This window comes from Salvelinus fontinalis, chromosome 12 (assembly GCF_029448725.1).
Source record: "Salvelinus fontinalis isolate EN_2023a chromosome 12, ASM2944872v1, whole genome shotgun sequence".
Classification (NCBI taxonomy): domain Eukaryota; kingdom Metazoa; phylum Chordata; class Actinopteri; order Salmoniformes; family Salmonidae; genus Salvelinus; species Salvelinus fontinalis.
The window spans coordinates 59,075,839-59,097,962 of record NC_074676.1 but is presented as its reverse complement, the minus strand read 5'-3'; the positions used below and the strand labels follow the sequence as shown (position 1 = coordinate 59,097,962).

Below are 22,124 nucleotides of genomic sequence, written 5' to 3'. Positions count from 1 at the left end.
AGTTTAGTCACATGATTTCTCAATTTGCAGTACGTTTGCCAATCGGTTGTGCAGCCAGACTTATTTGCAATTCAATTCCTCTTGCCTTATCCCTCTCAACCATAATTTCCATAATATTTTTAATTCCTCATCAATCCACAGGGATTTAACATATTTTAGTCATTTTGTTAATGGGTGCATACTTATTAGTAACTGGAATAAGCAATTAGTGTTCCCAATTGCACCCTATTTCCTATATAGTGCACTATCCACATGGCACCCTATTCCATTTATAGTGCACTACTTTTAGCCAGAGTGGGGCCATGTGGGAAGCAGACTGTATCCTCAGGTGCGTTAGCTGTGTTACGCTTCGACTGTTCTATCTCTGTGTGTTCTGTCCCAGGTGTCGTGGCGGTGCTATTCTGTGGGATCACGCAGGCCCACTACACATACAACAACCTGTCTGAGGAGTCCACCAAGCGCACCAAGCAGGTAACACCCTACATACTACACACTAATACTAACACTCTAGCCCTAGCCCTTACCACTAACCCTCTCCTCTCCTGGTTGTCGTGCTGTAAAGGGCCAGATCTGAAGTAAAAACGGTTGCTATCCAGGAGCACGGGACATCAATAAGCTGCTGCCAAACATTTTACACCTGATCAGGAAATGGAGTCTGTCATAGTTCATGTGTGATTCAATGACATTATGAAGGGGCAGCTCAGAACAGCTGAAGATGGATTTAAAATAACTGATTGGGTCTCTACTTGACACCAACAAACACCCCGTAATATCTGTCCCTCTGCCCTCCCTAAAACGTGGCATTGAACGTTTCATCAGACTTTTAAATCAAATCAAATTTATTTGTATAGCCCTTCTAACATCAGCTAATATCTCAAAGTGCTGTACAGAAACCCAGCCTAAAACCCCAAACAGCAAGCAATGCAGGTGTAGAAGCACGGTGGCTAGGAAAAACTCCCTAGAAAGGCCAAAACCTAGGAAGAAACCTAGAGAGGAACCAGGCTCTGAGGGGTGGCCAGTCCTCTTCTGGCTGTGCCGGGTGGAGATTATAACAGAACATGGCCAAGATGTTCAAATGTTCATAGATGACCAGCAGGGTCAAATAATAATAATCACAGTAGTTGTAGAGGGTGCAACAGGTCAGCACCTCAGGAGTAAATGACAGTTGGCTTTTCATAGCCGATCATTCAGAGTATCTCTACCGCTCCTGCGGTCTCTAGAGAGTTGAAAACAGCAGGTCTGGGACAGGTAGCACGTCCGGTGAAAAGGTCAGGGTTCCATAGCCGCAGACAGAACAGTTGAAACTGGAGCAGCAGCACGGCCAGGTGGACTGGGGACAGCAAGGAGTCATTATGCCCGGTAGTCCTGACGCATGGTCCTAGGGCTCAGGTCCTCCGAGAGAGAGAAAGAAAGAGAGAAAGAGAGAATTAGAGAGAGCATACTTAAATTCACACAGGACACCGGATAAGACAGGAGAAGTACTCCAGGTATAACCAACTGACCCTAGCCCCCCGACACATAAACTACTGCAGCATAAATACTGGAGGCTGAGACAGGAGCGGTCAGGAGACACTGTGGCCCCATCCGATGATACCCCCGGACAGGGCCAAACAGGCAGGATATAACCCCACCCACTTTGCCAAAGCACAGCCCCCACACCACTAGAGGGATATCTTCAACCACCAACTTACCATGCTGAGACAAGGCCCGAGTATAGCCCACAAAGGTCTCCACCACAGCACAACCCAAGGGGGTTTTATCCCTCCATAACTGGCTACCAGACTATTGCAGCTCTGTGGGTGTAACATTTATTGACAATGTTGATACCTTCTGGAAACAAAGCTTGTTTTATTTATTCATTTATTTATTTTACCGTTATTTTACCAGGTAAGTTGACTGAGAACACGTTCTCATTTGCAGCAACGACCTGGGGAATAGTTACAGGGGAGAGGAGGGGGATGAATGAGCCAATTGTAAACTGGGGATTATTAGGTGACCATGATGGTTTGAGGGCCAGATTGGGAATTTAGCCAGGACACCGGGGTTAACACCCCTACTCTTACGATAAGTGCCATGGGATCTTTAATGACCTCAGAGAGTCAGGACACCCGTTTAACGTCCCATCCGAAAGACGGCACCCTACACAGGGCAGTGTCCCCAATCACTGCCCTGGGGCATTGGGATATTTTTTAGACCAGAGGAAAGAGTGCCTCCTACTGGCCCTCCAACACCACTTCCAGCAGCATCTGGTCTCCCATCCAGGGCCTGACCAGGACCAACCCTGCTTAGCTTCAGAAGCAAGCCAGTAGTGGTATGCAGGGTGGTATGCTGCTGGCATAATAAGGAGGATGGGATCCACCCAAATCATTTGGGTTCCTGGATCCTTTCACAGATGGTCCAATAAGCTGTAAAGGGCCAACTACACTGGGCCCAGATGGTCCAATAAGCTGTAAAGGGCCAACTACACTGGGCCCAGATGGACCAATAAGCTGTAAAGGGCCAACTACACTGGGCCCAGATGGTCCAATAAGCTGTAAAGGGCCAACTACACTGGGCCCAGATGGACCATTAACATCTGCTAACCATGTGTTTGTGACCAATAACATCTGATTCTATGGAAGCGGAGCATCTCCATTGTTTGTGTCCAGTACGTGCGTTGAGCATTTATTTGGATAGGACGAGAGCTTTGCAGACGAGTGACCAACTTTTTGTGTCCTGGGCGCCTCCCTGCAAGGGGAAGCCCCTTTCTCATCAACGGTTATCACTTTGGATTGTGGAAGCTATTATATATATTTTTTATTTTTTATTTCAACTTTATATTAACCAGGTAGGCTAGTTGAGAACAAGTTCTCATTTGCAACTGCGACCAACTGCGATCTCCATGGCTACATCTTACATCTTACATCTCCATGGCTACATCTTCATCTTACATCTTACATCTCCATGGCTACATCTTCATCTTACATCTCCATGGCTACATCTTCATCTTACATCTTACATCTCCATGGCTACATCTTCATCTTACATCTTACATCTCCATGGCTACATCTTCATCTTACATCTTACATCTCCATGGCTACATCTTCATCTTACATCTTACATCTCCATGGCTACATCTTCATCTTCATCTTACATCTCCATGGCTACATCTTCATCTTACATCTCCATGGCTACATCTTCATCTTCATCTTACATCTCCACCAGCTCTCTTTTAGCGCTACCTAGACTGACCGTATGGAAACAGCAGGGAAGCTTTGAGGAGCAGTTGTACTGGTCGTCTCAGTAGTGTATCGGTGTAAACAGTCTTGGACAACACAAACAGTACAACTGATCAAGGCTTCCCGGATACTTCCACAATATCTGGCTATTGCATGATTGTGGAAGCAGCAGGGAAGCTTTGAGGATCTGGAGTTATAGAGGAGTCCCTGTTACCTAGACTGACCGTGTGGAAGCAGCAGGAAAGCTTTGAGGAGCTGGAGTTATAGAGGAGTCCCTGTTACCTAGACTGGCCGTGTGGAAGCAGCAGGGAAGCTTTGAGGAGCTGGAGTTATAGAGGAGTCCCTGTTACCTAGACTGACCGTGTGGAAGCAGCAGGAAAGCTTTGAGGAGCTGGAGTTATAGAGGAGTCCCTGTTCAGGGTTAAAGGATACGAAGGCCCCGGCGATGAAGATGGGGCTGAATATATGGTTCTGGAAGGTGAACAGAGCCAGGCCCATGTAGGAGAAGATGAAGTTCTCTGCTAGGAAGTGAAGGACCTCAAACAGCTGAAACACAGAGAGATTCATTCATTACATTCTGTTAGGAATTTTAAATAAATAGACAGATTGAATTTAATTAATGAGTACATTAGAGGAATTATTTCATTCCACTAACACATACACACACACACATCCAAGTCAACAAAGCTGAGAAGGCTAATCTTTATGTTGAATCCCTTTTAATATTCTGAGGTTTCTCTTCAACCAGGTAGCTTTAAAGGATGCCAGTCAGTCAGTTAAAACCAGGCCTAGGAAACAGAAACGTAGAATTTCCTCACACTCTTGCGAGTAGGGGAATGTGGTAAGACGGGTCACTCATAATATCAGAGAACAGGGGTTAAGCAAGAAACCTTAAGTTTTCTTTCAATTATTAGTTTAGATATCTCCCAGTGGGGTATGGCCAGAGGCCCTCCGAAGCCAGACAGTCCCAACGTATCAACCCTCAGAGGCCCCGACACTGAGGACTGTACGTGCCAATGAAGGTACAGGGACGTCTGGTCAGTAGGACCTCAAAAGTATGAGAGGATGCCAAAACAAGCCGCATCGCAAATCTCCTGCAAGGAGATGCCCTTGAACAGTGCGTAAGATGTAGCCATGGAGATGTAAGATGTAAGATGAAGATGTAGCCATGGAGATGTAAGATGTAAGATGAAGATGTAGCCATGGAGATGTAAGATGAAGATGTAGCCATGGAGATGTAAGATGAAGATGTAGCCATGGAGATGTAAGATGAAGATGAAGATGTAGCCATGGAGATGTAAGATGAAGATGTAGCCATGGAGATGTAAGATGAAGATGTAGCCATGGAGATGTAAGATGAAGATGTAGCCATGGAGATGTAAGATGAAGATGAAGATGTAGCCATGGAGATGGAAGATGAAGATGTAGCCATGGAGATGTAAGATGAAGATGTAGCCATGGAGATGTAAGATGAAGATGTAGCCATGGAGATGTAAGATGAAGATGTAGCCATGGAGATGTAAGATGAAGATGAAGATGTAGCCATGGAGATGTAAGATGAAGATGAAGATGTAGCCATGGAGATGTAAGATGTAAGATGAAGATGTAGCCATGGAGATGTAAGATGTAAGATGAAGATGTAGCCATGGAGATGTAAGATGAAGATGTAGCCATGGAGATGTAAGATGAAGATGTAGCCATGGAGATGTAAGATGTAAGATGAAGATGTAGCCATGGAGATGTAAGATGAAGATGAAGATGTAGCCATGGAGATGTAAGATGTAAGATGAAGATGTAGCCATGGAGATGTAAGATAAAGATGAAGATGTAGCCATGGAGATGTAAGATGAAGATGTAGCCATGGAGATGTAAGATGAAGATGAAGATGTAGCCATGGAGATGTAAGATGTAAGATGAAGATGTAGCCATGGAGATGTAAGATGAAGATGTAGCCATGGAGATGTAAGATGAAGATGAAGATGTAGCCATGGAGATGTAAGATGTAAGATGAAGATGTAGCCATGGAGATGTAAGATGAAGATGAAGATGTAGCCATGGAGATGTAAGATGAAGATGTAGCCATGGAGATGTAAGATGTAAGATGAAGATGTAGCCATGGAGATGTAAGATGAAGATGTAGCCATGGAGATGTAAGATGTAAGATGAAGATGTAGCCATGGAGATGTAAGATGTAAGATTAAGATGTAGCCATGGAGATGTAAGATGAAGATGTAGCCATGGAGATGTAAGATGTAAGATGAAGATGTAGCCATGGAGATGTAAGATGAAGATGAAGATGTAGCCATGGAGATGTAAGATGAAGATGTAGCCATGGAGATGTAAGATGAAGATGAAGATGTAGCCATGGAGATGTAAGATGTAAGATGAAGATGTAGCCATGGAGATGTAAGATGAAGATGAAGATGTAGCCATGGAGATGTAAGATGTAAGATGAAGATGTAGCCATGGAGATGTAAGATGTAAGATGAAGATGTAGCCATGGAGATGTAAGATGTAAGATGAAGATGTAGCCATGGAGACGTAAGATGAAGATGTAGCCATGGAGATGTAAGATGTAAGATGAAGATGTAGCCATGAAGATGTAGCCATGGAGATGTAAGATGAAGATGTAGCCATGGAGATGTAAGATGAAGATGAAGATGTAGCCATGGAGATGTAAGATGTAAGATGAAGATGTAGCCATGGAGATGTAAGATGAAGATGAAGATGTAGCCATGGAGATGTAAGATGTAAGATGAAGATGTAGCCATGGAGATGTAAGATGAAGATGTAGCCATGGAGATGTAAGATGTAAGATGAAGATGTAGCCATGGAGATGTAAGATGAAGATGAAGATGTAGCCATGGAGATGTAAGATGAAGATGTAGCCATGGAGATGGAAGATGAAGATGAAGATGTAAGATGTAAGATGAAGATGTAGCCATGGAGATGTAAGATGAAGATGTAGCCATGGAGATGTAAGATGTAAGATGAAGATGTAGCCATGGAGATGTAAGATGTAAGATGAAGATGTAGCCATGGAGATGTAAGATGTAAGATGAAGATGTAGCCATGGAGATGTAAGATGTAAGATGAAGATGTAGCCATGGAGATGTAAGATGTAAGATGAAGATGTAGCCATGGAGATGTAAGATGAAGATGTAGCCATGGAGATGTAAGATGTAAGATGAAGATGTAGCCATGGAGATGTAAGATGAAGATGTAGCCATGGAGATGTAAGATGAAGATGTAGCCATGGAGATGTAAGATGAAGATGTAGACATGGAGTGAGCCCTGGTTACAACCCCTTTCTGTTATAGGTCAATATTTGCCTACCTCATGCCTTTTGCACACATTGTATATAGATTCTCTTTTTTTTCTACCATGTTATTGACTTGTTTATTGTTTACTCCATGTGTAACTCTGTGTTGTTGTCTGTTCACACTGCTATGCTTTATCTTGGCCAGGTCGATGTAGCCATGGAGATGTAAGATGTAAGATGAAGATGTAGCCATGGAGATGTAAGATGAAGATGAAGATGTAGCCATGGAGATGTAAGATGTAAGATGAAGATGTAGCCATGGAGATGTAAGATGAAGATGAAGATGTAGCCATGGAGATGTAAGATGTAAGATGAAGATGTAGCCATGGAGATGTAAGATGTAAGATGAAGATGTAGCCATGGAGATGTAAGATGTAAGATGAAGATGTAGCCATGGAGATGTAAGATGAAGATGAAGATGTAGCCATGGAGATGTAAGATGAAGATGAAGATGTAGCCATGGAGATGTAAGATGAAGATGTAGCCATGGAGATGTAAGATGAAGATGAAGATGTAGCCATGGAGATGTAAGATGAAGATGAAGATGTAGCCATGGAGATGTAAGATGAAGATGTAGCCATGGAGATGTAAGATGAAGATGAAGATGTAGCCATGGAGATGTAAGATGTAAGATGAAGATGTAGCCATGGAGATGTAAGATGAAGATGAAGATGTAGCCATGGAGATGTAAGATGTAAGATGAAGATGTAGCCATGGAGATGTAAGATGTAAGATGAAGATGTAGCCATGGAGATGTAAGATGTAAGATGAAGATGTAGCCATGGAGATGTAAGATGAAGATGTAGCCATGGAGATGTAAGATGAAGATGTAGCCATGAAGATGTAGCCATGGAGATGTAAGATGAAGATGTAGCCATGGAGATGTAAGATGAAGATGAAGATGTAGCCATGGAGATGTAAGATGTAAGATGAAGATGTAGCCATGGAGATGTAAGATGAAGATGAAGATGTAGCCATGGAGATGTAAGATGAAGATGAAGATGTAGCCAAACAGCACAATATCCCAGCGGATGCTGGCTGTAGTACATCCAGGTCAGAGGTTCCTGTCAGTATGTCTGGATGGTGATGTATTTATTTGACGTGTCACTAGTCCTTATGAAGGACTTCCTGTCAGAAGAGGTTACTGACCAGTCAGCAGCCGATATGCCAGTTAAATCATTGAAGTTTTGCTTGATTATAAATAGTTTAAAGCTAATAGCAGTAGTGGGTAGGTGCTCAGTATATATCAGTATCCTATAACGATGTTTTTCACCAGCGCTGTTTGTCGCCATGGTAATGCATTCACCTTTAGATTAGACGACCAGAGTTGGAATCGCAGACAGCGTCATGATTTATCAAATCTCATTCTAACCAATAATGGGGCGTGCTCATAATAAATACATTGATTTGGGGCGGCAGGTAGCCTGGTGGTTAGAGCGTTGGGCCGGTAACCAGCAGGTAGCCTGGTGGTTAGAGCGTTGGGCCGGTAACCAGCAGGTAGCCTACTGGTTAGAGTGTTGGGCCAGTAACCAGCAGGTAGCCTAGTGGTTAGAGCGTTGGGCCGGTAACCAGCAGGTAGCCTGGTGGTTAGAGCGTTGGGCCGGTAACCAGCAGGTAGCCTAGTGGTTAGAGTGTTGGGCCAGTAACCAGCAGGTAGCCTAGTGGTTAGAGCGTTGGGCCGGTAACCAGCAGGTAGCCTACTGGTTAGAGCGTTGGGCCGGTAACCAGCAGGTAGCCTAGTGGTTAGAGCGTTGGGCCGGTAACCAGCAGGTAGCCTAGTGGTTAGAGCGTTGGGCCGGTAACCAGCAGGTAGCCTAGTGGTTAGAGCGTTGGGCCGGTAACCAGCAGGTAGCCTAGTGGTTAGAGCGTTGGGCCGGTAACCAGCAGGTAGCCTAGTGGTTAGAGCGTTGGGCCGGTAACCAGCAGGTAGCCTAGTGGTTAGAGCGTTGGGCCGGTAACCAGCAGGTAGCCTAGTGGTTAGAGTGTTGGGCCGGTAACCAGCAGGTAGCCTAGTGGTTAGAGCGTTGGGCCGGTAACCAGCAGGTAGCCTAGTGGTTAGAGTGTTGGGCCGGTAACCAGCAGGTAGCCTAGTGGTTAGAGCGTTGGGCCGGTAACCAGCAGGTAGCCTGGTGGTTAGAGCGTTGGGCCGGTAACCAGCAGGTAGCCTGGTGGTTAGAGCGTTGGGCCGGTAACCAGCAGGTAGCCTAGTGGTTAGAGCGTTGGGCCGGTAACCAGCAGGTAGACTAGTGGTTAGAGTGTTGGGCCGGTAACCAGCAGGTAGCCTACTGGTTAGAGCGTTGGGCCGGTAACCAGCAGGTAGCCTGGTGGTTAGAGCGTTGGGCCGGTAACCAGCAGGTAGCCTGGTGGTTAGAGCGTTGGGCCGGTAACCAGCAGGTAGACTAGTGGTTAGAGTGTTGGGCCGGTAACCAGCAGGTAGCCTGGTGGTTAGAGCGTTGGGCCGGCAGGTAGCCTGGTGGTTAGAGTGTTGGACTAGTAACCAGCAGGTAGACTAGTGGTTAGAGCGTTGGGCCGGCAGGTAGCCTGGTGGTTAGAGTGTTGGGCCGGTAACCAGCAGGTAGACTAGTGGTTAGAGCGGTGGGCCGGCAGGTAGCCTGGTGGTTAGAGTGTAGGGGCGGCAGGTAGCCTAGTGGTTAGAGTGTAGGGACGGCAGGTAGCCTAGTGGTTAGAGTGGAGGGACGGCAGGTAGCCTAGTGGTTAGAGTGTAGGGACGGCAGGTAGCCTAGTGGTTAGAGTGTAGAGGTGGCAGGTAGCCTAGTGGTTAGAGTGTAGGGGCGGCAGGTAGCCTAGTGGTTAGAGTGTAGGGGGGGCAGGTAGCCTAGTGGTTAGAGTGTAGGGACGGCAGGTAGCCTAGTGGTTAGAGTGTAGGGGCGGCAGGTAGACTAGTGGTTAGAGTGTAGGGACGGCAGGTAGCCTAGTGGTTAGAGTGTAGAGGCGGCAGGTAGCCTAGTGGTTAGAGTGTAGAGGTGGCAGGTAGCCTAGTGGTTAGAGTGTAGGGACGGCAGGTAGACTAGTGGTTAGAGTGTAGAGGTGGCAGGTAGCCTAGTGGTTAGAGTGTAGGGGCGGCAGGTAGACTAGTGGTTAGAGTGTAGGGACGGCAGGTAGACTAGTGGTTAGAGTGTAGAGGTGGCAGGTAGCCTAGTGGTTAGAGTGTAGGGGCGGCAGGTAGCCTAGTGGTTAGAGTGTAGGGACGGCAGGTAGCTTAGTGGTTAGAGTGTAGAGGTGGCAGGTAGCCTAGTGGTTAGAGTGTAGGGACGGCAGGTAGCCTAGTGGTTAGAGTGTAGAGGCGGCAGGTAGCCTAGTGGTTAGAGTGTAGAGGTGGCAGGTAGACTAGTGGTTAGAGTGTAGGGACGGCAGGTAGCCTGGTGGTTAGAGTGTAGGGACGGCAGGTAGCCTGGTGGTTAGAGTGTAGGGACGGCAGGTAGACTAGTGGTTAGAGTGTAGGGACGGCAGGTAGCCTAGTGGTTAGAGTGTAGAGGTGGCAGGTAGACTAGTGGTTAGAGTGTAGGGACGGCAGGTAGCCTGGTGGTTAGAGTGTAGGGACGGCAGGTAGCCTGGTGGTTAGAGTGTAGGGACGGCAGGTAGACTAGTGGTTAGAGTGTAGGGACGGCAGGTAGCCTAGTGGTCAGAGTGTAGGGACGGCAGGTAGCCTAGTGGTTAGAGTGTAGGGGGGGCAGGTAGCCTAGTGGTTAGAGTGTAGGGACGGCAGGTAGCCTAGTGGTTAGAGTGTAGGGACGGCAGGTAGACTAGTGGTTAGAGTGTAGGGACGGCAGGTAGCCTGGTGGTTAGAGTGTAGGGACGGCAGGTAGCCTAGTGGTTAGAGTGTAGGGGGGGGCAGGTAGTCTAGTGGTTAGAGTGTAGGGACGGCAGGTAGCCTAGTGGTTAGAGTGTAGGGACGGCAGGGTAGCCTAGTGGTTAGAGTGTAGGGACGGCAGGTAGCCTAGTGGTTAGAGTGTAGGGACGGCAGGTAGCCTAGTGGTTAGAGTGTAGGGACGGCAGGTAGCCTGGTGGTTAGAGCGTTGGGCCGGTAACCGATAGGTTGGCTGGATCGAATCCCCGAGCTGACAAGGTACAACTCTGTCCCTGAACAAGGCAGTTAACCCGCTGTTCCCCGGTAGGCCATCGTTGTAAATAAGAATTTGTTCTTAACTGACTTTCCTAGTTAAATAAAGGTTACACACATTTAGTTTCGGTATCAGACTAATTTTCTTATGGTTTTGTTTGCAGAGAATACAGGCTGGCAGTTTATCACCAGTTCACCCTATGGGCACATGGGAGAATTGGACGAGGTGTACGGCGTCTCATCCCTGCGTGTGTCGTCTCTTCGATAAGGCGCGCATACCCAGAAGCAAGTGGCATCTACATTGAGTTTGAATAAAACCAGTTCATTTAGTAAATGTAGCCTAGCCTGAAGACATAGACCTAATACCTGCGCCTTATGTAAAAAATAGTACTCGTTAGCTTGTCCACTATAACAACAGGTTCAAGAGTAACCAGATAAACTTGCTTTGAAGATAAAACTACTTTCAACGTGCAGTAACCCTGTGTCCCTGTCGCTAGAGTAGTGACTTTAACTAGCTTTGGCTGCCATCTAGTGGAAAGGAATGGTAACTACACTGGACAGCTAGTTGTCAGAGTCAAAGAAGACTTTAATAATAAATGTCATTTAGCTGACGCCTTTATTGAAAGTGACCTGGCTACATGGTAGTGGAAACGGATTTTTACAAGTTGGTCCGGGAGAGAGAAAGTCAAAACAGCAGGTCCGGGAGAGAGAAAGTGAAAACAGCAGGTCAGGGAGAGAGAAAGTCAAAACAGCACGTCTGGGAGAGAGAAAGTCAAAACAGCACGTCTGGGAGAGAGAAAGTCAAAACAGCAGGTCAGGGAGAGAGAAAGTCAAAACAGCAGGTCAGGGAGAGAGAAAGTCAAAACAGCAGGTCAGGGAGAGAGAAAGTCAAAACAGCAGGTCTGGGAGAGAGAAAGTCAAAACAGCAGGTCAGGGAGAGAGAAAGTCAAAACAGCAGGTCAGGGAGAGAGAAAGTCAAAACAGCAGGTCTGGGAGAGAGAAAGTCAAAACAGCAGGTCAGGGAGAAAGTCAAAACAGCAGGTCTGGGAGAGAGAAAGTCAAAACAGCAGGTCTGGGAGAGAGAAAGTCAAAACAGCAGGTCTGGGAGAGAGAAAGTCAAAACAGCAGGTCAGGGAGAAAGTCAAAACAGCAGGTCTGGGAGAGAGAAAGTCAAAACAGCAGGTCCGGGAGAGAGAAAGTCAAAACAGCAGGTCCGGGAGAGAGAAAGTCAAAACAGCAGGTCCGGGAGAGAGAAAGTGAAAACAGCAGGTCAGGGAGAGAGAAAGTGAAAACAGCAGGTCAGGGAGAGAGAAAGTCAAAACAGCACGTCTGGGAGAGAGAAAGTCAAAACAGCAGGTCCGGGAGAGAGAAAGTCAAAACAGCAGGTCAGGGAGAGAGAAAGTCAAAACAGCAGGTCAGGGAGAGAGAAAGTCAAAACAGCAGGTCAGGGAGAGAGAAAGTCAAAACAGCAGGTCCGGGAGAGAGAAAGTCAAACAGCAGGTCAGGGAGAGAGAAAGTCAAAACAGCAGGTCCGGGAGAGAGAAAGTCAAAACAGCAGGTCAGGGAGAGAGAAAGTCAAAACAGCAGGTCAGGGAGAGAGAAAGTCAAAACAGCAGGTCAGGGAGAGAGAAAGTCAAAACAGCAGGTCTGGGAGAGAGAAAGTCAAAACAGCAGGTCTGGGAGAGAGAAAGTCAAAACAGCAGGTCTGGGAGAGAGAAAGTCAAAACAGCAGGTCCGGGAGAGAGGAAGTCAAAACAGCAGGTCCGGGAGAGAGAAAGTCAAAACAGCAGGTCCGGGAGAGAGAAAGTGAAAACAGCAGGTCAGGGAGAGAGAAAGTGAAAACAGCAGGTCAGGGAGAGAGAAAGTCAAAACAGCACGTCTGGGAGAGAGAAAGTCAAAACAGCAGGTCAGGGAGAGAGGAAGTCAAAACAGCAGGTCAGGGAGAGAGAAAGTCAAAACAGCAGGTCTGGGAGAGAGAAAGTCAAAACAGCAGGTCAGGGAGAAAGTCAAAACAGCAGGTCTGGGAGAGAGAAAGTCAAAACAGCAGGTCTGGGAGAGAGAAAGTCAAAACAGCAGGTCCGGGAGAGAGGAAGTCAAAACAGCAGGTCCGGGAGAGAGAAAGTCAAAACAGCAGGTCCGGGAGAGAGAAAGTGAAAACAGCAGGTCAGGGAGAGAGAAAGTGAAAACAGCAGGTCAGGGAGAGAGAAAGTCAAAACAGCACGTCTGGGAGAGAGAAAGTCAAAACAGCAGGTCAGGGAGAGAGGAAGTCAAAACAGCAGGTCAGGGAGAGAGAAAGTCAAAACAGCAGGTCTGGGAGAGAGAAAGTCAAAACAGCAGGTCAGGGAGAAAGTCAAAACAGCAGGTCTGGGAGAGAGAAAGTCAAAACAGCAGGTCTGGGAGAGAGAAAGTCAAAACAGCAGGTCAGGGAGAGAGAAAGTCAAAACAGCAGGTCTGGGAGAGAGAAAGTCAAAACAGCAGGTCAGGGAGAGAGAAAGTCAAAACAGCAGGTCTGGGAGAGAGAAAGTCAAAACAGCAGGTCCGGGAGAGAGAAAGTGAAAACAGCAGGTCAGGGAGAGAGAAAGTGAAAACAGCAGGTCAGGGAGAGAGAAAGTGAAAACAGCAGGTCAGGGAGAGAGAAAGTCAAAACAGCACGTCTGGGAGAGAGAAAGTCAAAACAGCAGGTCAGGGAGAGAGAAAGTCAAAACAGCAGGTCAGGGAGAGAGAAAGTCAAAACAGCAGGTCAGGGAGAGAGAAAGTCAAAACAGCAGGTCAGGGAGAGAGAAAGTCAAAACAGCATGTCTGGGAGAGAGAAAGTCAAAACAGCAGGTCAGCGAGAGAGAAAGTCAAAACAGCAGGTCAGGGAGAGAGAAAGTCAAAACAGCAGGTCAGGGAGAGAGAAAGTCAAAACAGCAGGTCAGGGAGAGAGAAAGTCAAAACAGCAGGTCTGGGAGAGAGAAAGTCAAAACAGCAGGTCAGGGAGAGAGAAAGTCAAAACAGCAGGTCAGGGAGAGAGAAAGTCAAAACAGCAGGTCAGGGAGAGAGAAAGTCAAAACAGTAGGTCTGGGAGAGAGAAAGTCAAAACAGCAGGTCAGGGAGAAAGTCAAAACAGCAGGTCTGGGAGAGAGAAAGTCAAAACAGCAGGTCTGGGAGAGAGAAAGTCAAAACAGCAGGTCAGGGAGAGAGAAAGTCAAAACAGCAGGTCAGGGAGAAAGTCAAAACAGCAGGTCTGGGAGAGAGAAAGTCAAAACAGCAGGTCCGGGAGAGAGAAAGTCAAAACAGCAGGTCAGGGAGAGAGAAAGTCAAAACAGCAGGTCCGGGAGAGAGAAAGTCAAAACAGCAGGTCCGGGAGAGAGAAAATCAAAACAGCAGGTCAGGGAGAGAGAAAGTCAAAACAGCAGTTCCGGGAGAGAGAAAGTGAAAACAGCAGGTCAGGGAGAGAGAAAGTGAAAACAGCAGGTCAGGGAGAGAGAAAGTCAAAACAGCACGTCTGGGAGAGAGAAAGTCAAAACAGCAGGTCAGGGAGAGAGAAAGTCAAAACAGCAGGTCAGGGAGAGAGAAAGTCAAAACAGCAGGTCAGGGAGAGAGAAAGTCAAAACAGCAGGTCAGGGAGAGAGAAAGTCAAAACAGCACGTCTGGGAGAGAGAAAGTCAAAACAGCAGGTCAGCGAGAGAGAAAGTCAAAACAGCAGGTCAGGGAGAGAGAAAGTCAAAACAGCAGGTCCGGGAGAGAGAAAGTCAAAACAGCAGGTCAGGGAGAGAGAAAGTCAAAACAGCAGGTCCGGGAGAGAGAAAGTCAAAACAGCAGGTCAGGGAGAGAGAAAGTCAAAACAGCAGGTCAGGGAGAGAGAAAGTCAAAACAGCAGGTCTGGGAGAGAGAAAGTCAAAACAGCAGGTCAGGGAGAAAGTCAAAACAGCAGGTCTGGGAGAGAGAAAGTCAAACAGCAGGTCAGGGAGAGAGAAAGTCAAAACAGCAGGTCCGGGAGAGAGAAAGTCAAAACAGCAGGTCAGGGAGAGAGAAAGTCAAAACAGCAGGTCAGGGAGAGAGAAAGTCAAAACAGCAGGTCAGGGAGAGAGAAAGTCAAAACAGCAGGTCTGGGAGAGAGAAAGTCAAAACAGCAGGTCTGGGAGAGAGAAAGTCAAAACAGCAGGTCTGGGAGAGAGAAAGTCAAAACAGCAGGTCCGGGAGAGAGGAAGTCAAAACAGCAGGTCCGGGAGAGAGAAAGTCAAAACAGCAGGTCCGGGAGAGAGAAAGTGAAAACAGCAGGTCAGGGAGAGAGAAAGTGAAAACAGCAGGTCAGGGAGAGAGAAAGTCAAAACAGCACGTCTGGGAGAGAGAAAGTCAAAACAGCACGTCTGGGAGAGAGAAAGTCAAAACAGCAGGTCAGGGAGAGAGGAAGTCAAAACAGCAGGTCAGGGAGAGAGAAAGTCAAAACAGCAGGTCTGGGAGAGAGAAAGTCAAAACAGCAGGTCAGGGAGAAAGTCAAAACAGCAGGTCTGGGAGAGAGAAAGTCAAAACAGCAGGTCTGGGAGAGAGAAAGTCAAAACAGCAGGTCCGGGAGAGAGGAAGTCAAAACAGCAGGTCCGGGAGAGAGAAAGTCAAAACAGCAGGTCCGGGAGAGAGAAAGTGAAAACAGCAGGTCAGGGAGAGAGAAAGTGAAAACAGCAGGTCAGGGAGAGAGAAAGTCAAAACAGCACGTCTGGGAGAGAGAAAGTCAAAACAGCAGGTCAGGGAGAGAGGAAGTCAAAACAGCAGGTCAGGGAGAGAGAAAGTCAAAACAGCAGGTCTGGGAGAGAGAAAGTCAAAACAGCAGGTCAGGGAGAAAGTCAAAACAGCAGGTCTGGGAGAGAGAAAGTCAAAACAGCAGGTCTGGGAGAGAGAAAGTCAAAACAGCAGGTCAGGGAGAGAGAAAGTCAAAACAGCAGGTCTGGGAGAGAGAAAGTCAAAACAGCAGGTCAGGGAGAGAGAAAGTCAAAACAGCAGGTCTGGGAGAGAGAAAGTCAAAACAGCAGGTCCGGGAGAGAGAAAGTGAAAACAGCAGGTCAGGGAGAGAGAAAGTGAAAACAGCAGGTCAGGGAGAGAGAAAGTGAAAACAGCAGGTCAGGGAGAGAGAAAGTCAAAACAGCACGTCTGGGAGAGAGAAAGTCAAAACAGCAGGTCAGGGAGAGAGAAAGTCAAAACAGCAGGTCAGGGAGAGAGAAAGTCAAAACAGCAGGTCAGGGAGAGAGAAAGTCAAAACAGCAGGTCAGGGAGAGAGAAAGTCAAAACAGCATGTCTGGGAGAGAGAAAGTCAAAACAGCAGGTCAGCGAGAGAGAAAGTCAAAACAGCAGGTCAGGGAGAGAGAAAGTCAAAACAGCAGGTCAGGGAGAGAGAAAGTCAAAACAGCAGGTCAGGGAGAGAGAAAGTCAAAACAGCAGGTCTGGGAGAGAGAAAGTCAAAACAGCAGGTCAGGGAGAGAGAAAGTCAAAACAGCAGGTCAGGGAGAGAGAAAGTCAAAACAGCAGGTCAGGGAGAGAGAAAGTCAAAACAGTAGGTCTGGGAGAGAGAAAGTCAAAACAGCAGGTCAGGGAGAAAGTCAAAACAGCAGGTCTGGGAGAGAGAAAGTCAAAACAGCAGGTCTGGGAGAGAGAAAGTCAAAACAGCAGGTCAGGGAGAGAGAAAGTCAAAACAGCAGGTCAGGGAGAAAGTCAAAACAGCAGGTCTGGGAGAGAGAAAGTCAAAACAGCAGGTCCGGGAGAGAGAAAGTCAAAACAGCAGGTCAGGGAGAGAGAAAGTCAAAACAGCAGGTCCGGGAGAGAGAAAGTCAAAACAGCAGGTCCGGGAGAGAGAAAATCAAAACAGCAGGTCAGGGAGAGAGAAAGTCAAAACAGCAGTTCCGGGAGAGAGAAAGTGAAAACAGCAGGTCAGGGAGAGAGAAAGTGAAAACAGCAGGTCAGGGAGAGAGAAAGTCAAAACAGCACGTCTGGGAGAGAGAAAGTCAAAACAGCAGGTCAGGGAGAGAGAAAGTCAAAACAGCAGGTCAGGGAGAGAGAAAGTCAAAACAGCAGGTCAGGGAGAGAGAAAGTCAAAACAGCAGGTCAGGGAGAGAGAAAGTCAAAACAGCACGTCTGGGAGAGAGAAAGTCAAAACAGCAGGTCAGCGAGAGAGAAAGTCAAAACAGCAGGTCAGGGAGAGAGAAAGTCAAAACAGCAGGTCCGGGAGAGAGAAAGTCAAAACAGCAGGTCAGGGAGAGAGAAAGTCAAAACAGCAGGTCCGGGAGAGAGAAAGTCAAAACAGCAGGTCAGGGAGAGAGAAAGTCAAAACAGCAGGTCAGGGAGAGAGAAAGTCAAAACAGCAGGTCTGGGAGAGAGAAAGTCAAAACAGCAGGTCAGGGAGAAAGTCAAAACAGCAGGTCTGGGAGAGAGAAAGTCAAAACAGCAGGTCTGGGAGAGAGAAAGTCAAAACAGCAGGTCAGGGAGAGAGAAAGTCAAAACAGCAGGTCAGGGAGAAAGTCAAAACAGCAGGTCTGGGAGAGAGAAAGTCAAAACAGCAGGTCCGGGAGAGAGAAAGTCAAAACAGCAGGTCTGGGAGAGAGAAAGTCAAAACAGCAGGTCCGGGAGAGAGAAAGTCAAAACAGCAGGTCCGGGAGAGAGAAAGTCAAAACAGCAGGTCCGGGAGAGAGAAAGTCAAAACAGCAGGTCCGGGAGAGAGAAAGTCAAAACAGCAGGTCCGGGAGAGAGAAAATCAAAACAGCAGGTCAGGGAGAGAGAAAGTGAAAACAACAGGTCAGGGAGAGAGAAAGTCAAAACAGCAGGTCAGGGAGAGAGAAAGTCAAAACAGCAGGTCAGGGAGAGAGAAAGTCAAAACAGCAGGTCAGGGAGAGAGAAAGTCAAAACAGCAGGTCAGGGAGAGAGAAAGTCAAAACAGCACGTCTGGGAGAGAGAAAGTCAAAACAGCAGGTCAGCGAGAGAGAAAGTCAAAACAGCAGGTCAGGGAGAGAGAAAGTCAAAACAGCAGGTCCGGGAGAGAGAAAGTCAAAACAGCAGGTCAGGGAGAGAGAAAGTCAAAACAGCAGGTCCGGGAGAGAGAAAGTCAAAACAGCAGGTCAGGGAGAGAGAAAGTCAAAACAGCAGGTCAGGGAGAGAGAAAGTCAAAACAGCAGGTCTGGGAGAGAGAAAGTCAAAACAGCAGGTCAGGGAGAAAGTCAAAACAGCAGGTCTGGGAGAGAGAAAGTCAAAACAGCAGGTCTGGGAGAGAGAAAGTCAAAACAGCAGGTCAGGGAGAGAGAAAGTCAAAACAGCAGGTCAGGGAGAAAGTCAAAACAGCAGGTCTGGGAGAGAGAAAGTCAAAACAGCAGGTCCGGGAGAGAGAAAGTCAAAACAGCAGGTCTGGGAGAGAGAAAGTCAAAACAGCAGGTCCGGGAGAGAGAAAGTCAAAACAGCAGGTCCGGGAGAGAGAAAGTCAAAACAGCAGGTCCGGGAGAGAGAAAGTCAAAACAGCAGGTCCGGGAGAGAGAAAGTCAAAACAGCAGGTCCGGGAGAGAGAAAATCAAAACAGCAGGTCAGGGAGAGAGAAAGTGAAAACAACAGGTCAGGGAGAGAGAAAGTCAAAACAGCAGGTCAGGGAGAGAGAAAGTCAAAACAGCAGGTCTGGGAGAGAGAAAGTCAAAACAGCAGGTCCGGGAGAGAGAAAGTCAAAACAGCAGGTCCGGGAGAGAGAAAGTCAAAACAGCAGGTCAGGGAGAGAGAAAGTCAAAACAGCAGGTCAGGGAGAGAGAAAGTCAAAACAGCAGGTCAGGGAGAGAGAAAGTCAAAACAGCAGGTCAGGGAGAGAGAAAGTCAAAACAGCAGGTCCGGGAGAGAGAAAGTCAAAACAGCAGGTCTGGGAGAGAGAAAGTCAAAACAGCAGGTCAGGGAGAGAGAAAGTCAAAACAGCAGGTCCGGGAGAGAGAAAGTCAAAACGGCAGGTCAGGGAGAGAGAAAGTCAAAACAGCAGGTCAGGGAGAGAGAAAGTCAAAACAGCAGGTCAGGGAGAGAGAAAGTCAAAACAGCAGGTCTGGGAGAGAGAAAGTCAAAACAGCAGGTCCGGGAGAGAGAAAGTCAAAACAGCAGGTCAGGGAGAGAGAAAGTCAAAACAGCAGGTCAGGGAGAGAGAAAGTCAAAACGGCAGGTCAGGGAGAGAGAAAGTCAAAACAGCAGGTCCGGGAGAGAGAAAGTCAAAACAGCAGGTCAGGGAGAGAGAAAGTCAAAACAGCAGGTCTGGGAGAGAGAAAGTCAAAACAGCAGGTCTGGGAGAGAGAAAGTCAAAACAGCAGGTCTGGGAGAGAGAAAGTCAAAACAGCAGGTCTGGGAGAGAGAAAGTCAAAACAGCAGGTCCGGGAGAGAGAAAGTCAAAACAGCAGGTCAGGGAGAGAGAAAGTCAAAACATCAGGTCCGGGAGAGAGAAAGTCAAAACAGCAGGTCCGGGAGAGAGAAAGTCAAAACAGCAGGTCAGGGAGAGAGAAAGTCAAAACAGCAGGTCAAGGAGAGAGAAAGTCAAAACAGCAGGTCTGGGAGAGAGAAAGTCAAAACAGCAGGTCCGGGAGAGAGAAAGTCAAAACAGCAGGTCAAGGTAGCACGTTGAAACAGGTTAAAAAAAAAAACCTGTGGGAAAAAAATTCCACTCCGATTCCTTTTATGGATGGGTGTATCTTTGAATTCGCTGTTGAATGGCCTGCTCCTTCTCCATTTCCGCTCATGCAAACTGACCGGCACTCTCTGAGCACTCAGGAGAGTCTGTTGGGATGGTCCTAGAGTCAGATACAAGCTACACAAATCATTGTAGGTAATCTCTCTCTATATGTCTACATCTGACATAATCTCGTAGACTTCCTTTTAGTTATTTTCGGCACTTACCACAAGGTGGTGTGTTAATGCCCTCACACACTGACTGGAATCATCAGTTATATACTTCTGATTTTACTATAAAATATATGACAGTACCTTTTACTTTCCGATAGCCCCCAGCTGTTTCCTCACACCGTTGGCAATGGGCCACAGATCATACTCCTGCTCGAGAGCAGCCAGTAAGGACGACCGCTGATGGCACCAACAGATTCCCTGCAAACAACTTTCCCAATCTGGTCTGGGACTCCCACTTCCTCCTGTGGCCCACAACACACTGTCTCCATGGTGATGGCAAAACCATTTATATTCAGGGATGAACTGATGACACCTGCGCGACATCCTGGCTCATGGCAGACATTGAACAACTCCTTCAGCTTGATTTTACACATTCTCTTCGATAGTATATCTTGGCTAAGACTGTGATTGATTCTGATCTCTCAGGTTCATACAGCGAGTTCTGGTCATCACTGAGATCTCCGTCAGCTCCATCTGTGGTGTAGTTCTGGTCTTCACTGATCTCTCTCTCCGTCAGCTCCATCTGTGGTGTAGTTCTGGTCTTCACTGATCTCTCTCTCCGTCAGCTCCATCTGTGGTGTAGTTCTGGTCTTCACTGATCTCTCTCTCCGTCAGCTCCATCTGTGGTGGAGTTCTGGTCTTCACTGATCTCTCCGTCAGCTCCATCTGTGGTGGAGTTCTGGTCTTCACTGATCTCTCCGTCAGCTCCATCTGTGGTGTAGTTCTGGTCTTCACTGATCTCTCCGTCAGCTCCATCTGTGGTGGAGTTCTGGTCTTCACTGATCTCTCCGTCAGCTCCATCTGTGGTGTAGTTCTGGTCTTCACTGATCTCTCCGTCAGCTCCATCTGTGGTGTAGTTCTGGTCTTCACTGATCTCTCCGTCAGCTCCATCTGTGGTGTAGTTCTGGTCTTCACTGATCTCTCCGTCAGCTCCATCTGTGGTGGAGTTCTGGTCTTCACTGATCTCTCCGTCAGCTCCATCTGTGGTGGAGTTCTGGTCTTCACTGATCTCTCCGTCAACTCCATCTGTGGCCTATAGCGCCAGGACTCAGTTGTATACTGATGGTCGTGAGATCAATCTGGCTGGGCCCCGAGCTCTTTAGTGAGGGTCCCGGTGGACCTTTTTAGTGATGGTCCCGGTGGACCTTTTTAGTGAGGGTCCAGGTGGTTCTTTTTTTTTTTTTTTTTTTTAACCTTTATTTAACTAGGCAAGTCAGTTAAGAACAAATTCTTATTTTCAATGACGGCCTAGGAACAGTGGGTTAACTGCCTGTTCAGGGGCAGAACGACAGATTTGTACCTTGTCAGCTTGGGGATTTGAACTTGCAACCTTTCGGTTACAAGTCCAACGCTCTAACCACTAGGCTACCCTGCCGCCCCCCCTTTTTAGTGAGGGTCCCGGTGAACCTCTTTAGTGAGGGTCCCGGTGGACCTCTTTAGTGATGGTCCCGGTGGACCTCTTTAGTGAGGGTCCCGGTGGACCTCTTTAGTGAGGGTCCCGGTGGACCTCTTTAGTGAGGGTCCCGGTGGACCTCTTTAGTGAGGGTCCCGGTGGACCTCTTTAGTGAGGGTCCCGGTGGACCTCTTTAGTGATGGTCCCGGTGGACCTCTTTAGTGATGGTCCCGGTGGACCTGTTTAGTGAGGGTCCCGGTGGACCTCTTTAGTGAGGGTCCCGGTGGACCTGTTTAGTAATGGTCCCGGTGGACCTCTTTAGTGAGGGTCCCGGTGGACCTGTTTAGTGAGGGTCCCGGTGGACCTCTTTAGTGAGGGTCCCGGTGGACCTGTTTAGTGAGGGTCCCGGTGGACCTCTTTAGTGAGGGTCCCGGTGGACCTGTTTAGTGAGGGTCCCGGTGGACCTCTTTAGTGAGGGTCCCGGTGGACCTCTTTAGTGAGGGTCCCGGTGGACCTCTTTAGTGAGGGTCCCGGTGGACCTCTTTAGTGAGGGTCCCGGTGGACCTGTTTAGTGAGGGTCCCGGTGGACCTCTTTAGTGAGGGTCCCGGTGGACCTGTTTAGTGAGGGTCCCGGTGGACCTCTTTAGTGAGGGTCCCGGTGGACCTCTTTAGTGAGGGTCCCGGTGGACCTGTTTAGTGAGGGTCCCGGTGGACCTCTTTAGTGAGGGTCCCGGTGGACCTCTTTAGTGATGGTCCCGGTGGACCTGTTTAGTGAGGGTCCCGGTGGACCTGTTTAGTGAGGGTCCCGGTGGACCTGTTTAGTGAGGGTCCCGGTGGACCTGTTTAGTGAGGGTCCCGGTGGACCTCTTTAGTGAGGGTCCCGGTGGACCTCTTTAGTGAGGGTCCCGGTGGACCTGTTTAGTGAGGGTCCCGGTGGACCTGTTTAGTGAGGGTCCCGGTGGACCTGTTTAGTGAGGGTCCCGGTGGACCTGTTTAGTGAGGGTCCCGGTGGACCTGTTTAGTGAGGGTCCCGGTGGACCTCTTTAGTGAGGGTCCCGGTGGACCTGTTTAGTAACGGTCCCGGTGGACCTCTTTAGTGACGGTCCCGGTGGACCTCTTTAGTGACGGTCCCGGTGGACCTGTTTAGTGAGGGTCCCGGTGGACCTGTTTAGTGAGGGTCTCGGTGGACCTCTTTAGTGAGGGTACCGGTGGACCTCTTTAGTGACGGTCCCG

General features: G+C 48.2%; 2 protein-coding genes across 4 annotated transcripts in view; both read left to right on the top strand.

Moving 5' to 3' along the window:
* slc9a7 (solute carrier family 9 member 7) overlaps positions 1–22,124 on the top strand; it is a 173,967-nt gene that overhangs the window by 37,525 nt on the left and 114,318 nt on the right. For all 3 annotated transcript variants that reach the window (XM_055941220.1, XM_055941219.1, XM_055941218.1), the window contains exon 9: positions 383–471. In XM_055941220.1, coding sequence (XP_055797195.1) covers positions 383–471 — 89 coding nt within the window. The remainder of the gene's footprint in view (positions 1–382; positions 472–22,124) is intronic.
* On the top strand, positions 9,843–16,613 carry LOC129867649 (trichohyalin-like). Its single transcript, XM_055941221.1, has 2 exons — positions 9,843–14,537; positions 14,711–16,613. The coding sequence occupies exons 1-2, from the start codon at positions 13,417–13,419 to the stop codon at positions 15,246–15,248; spliced, it is 1,659 nt and encodes a 552-aa protein (XP_055797196.1). The 5' UTR covers positions 9,843–13,416; the 3' UTR covers positions 15,249–16,613.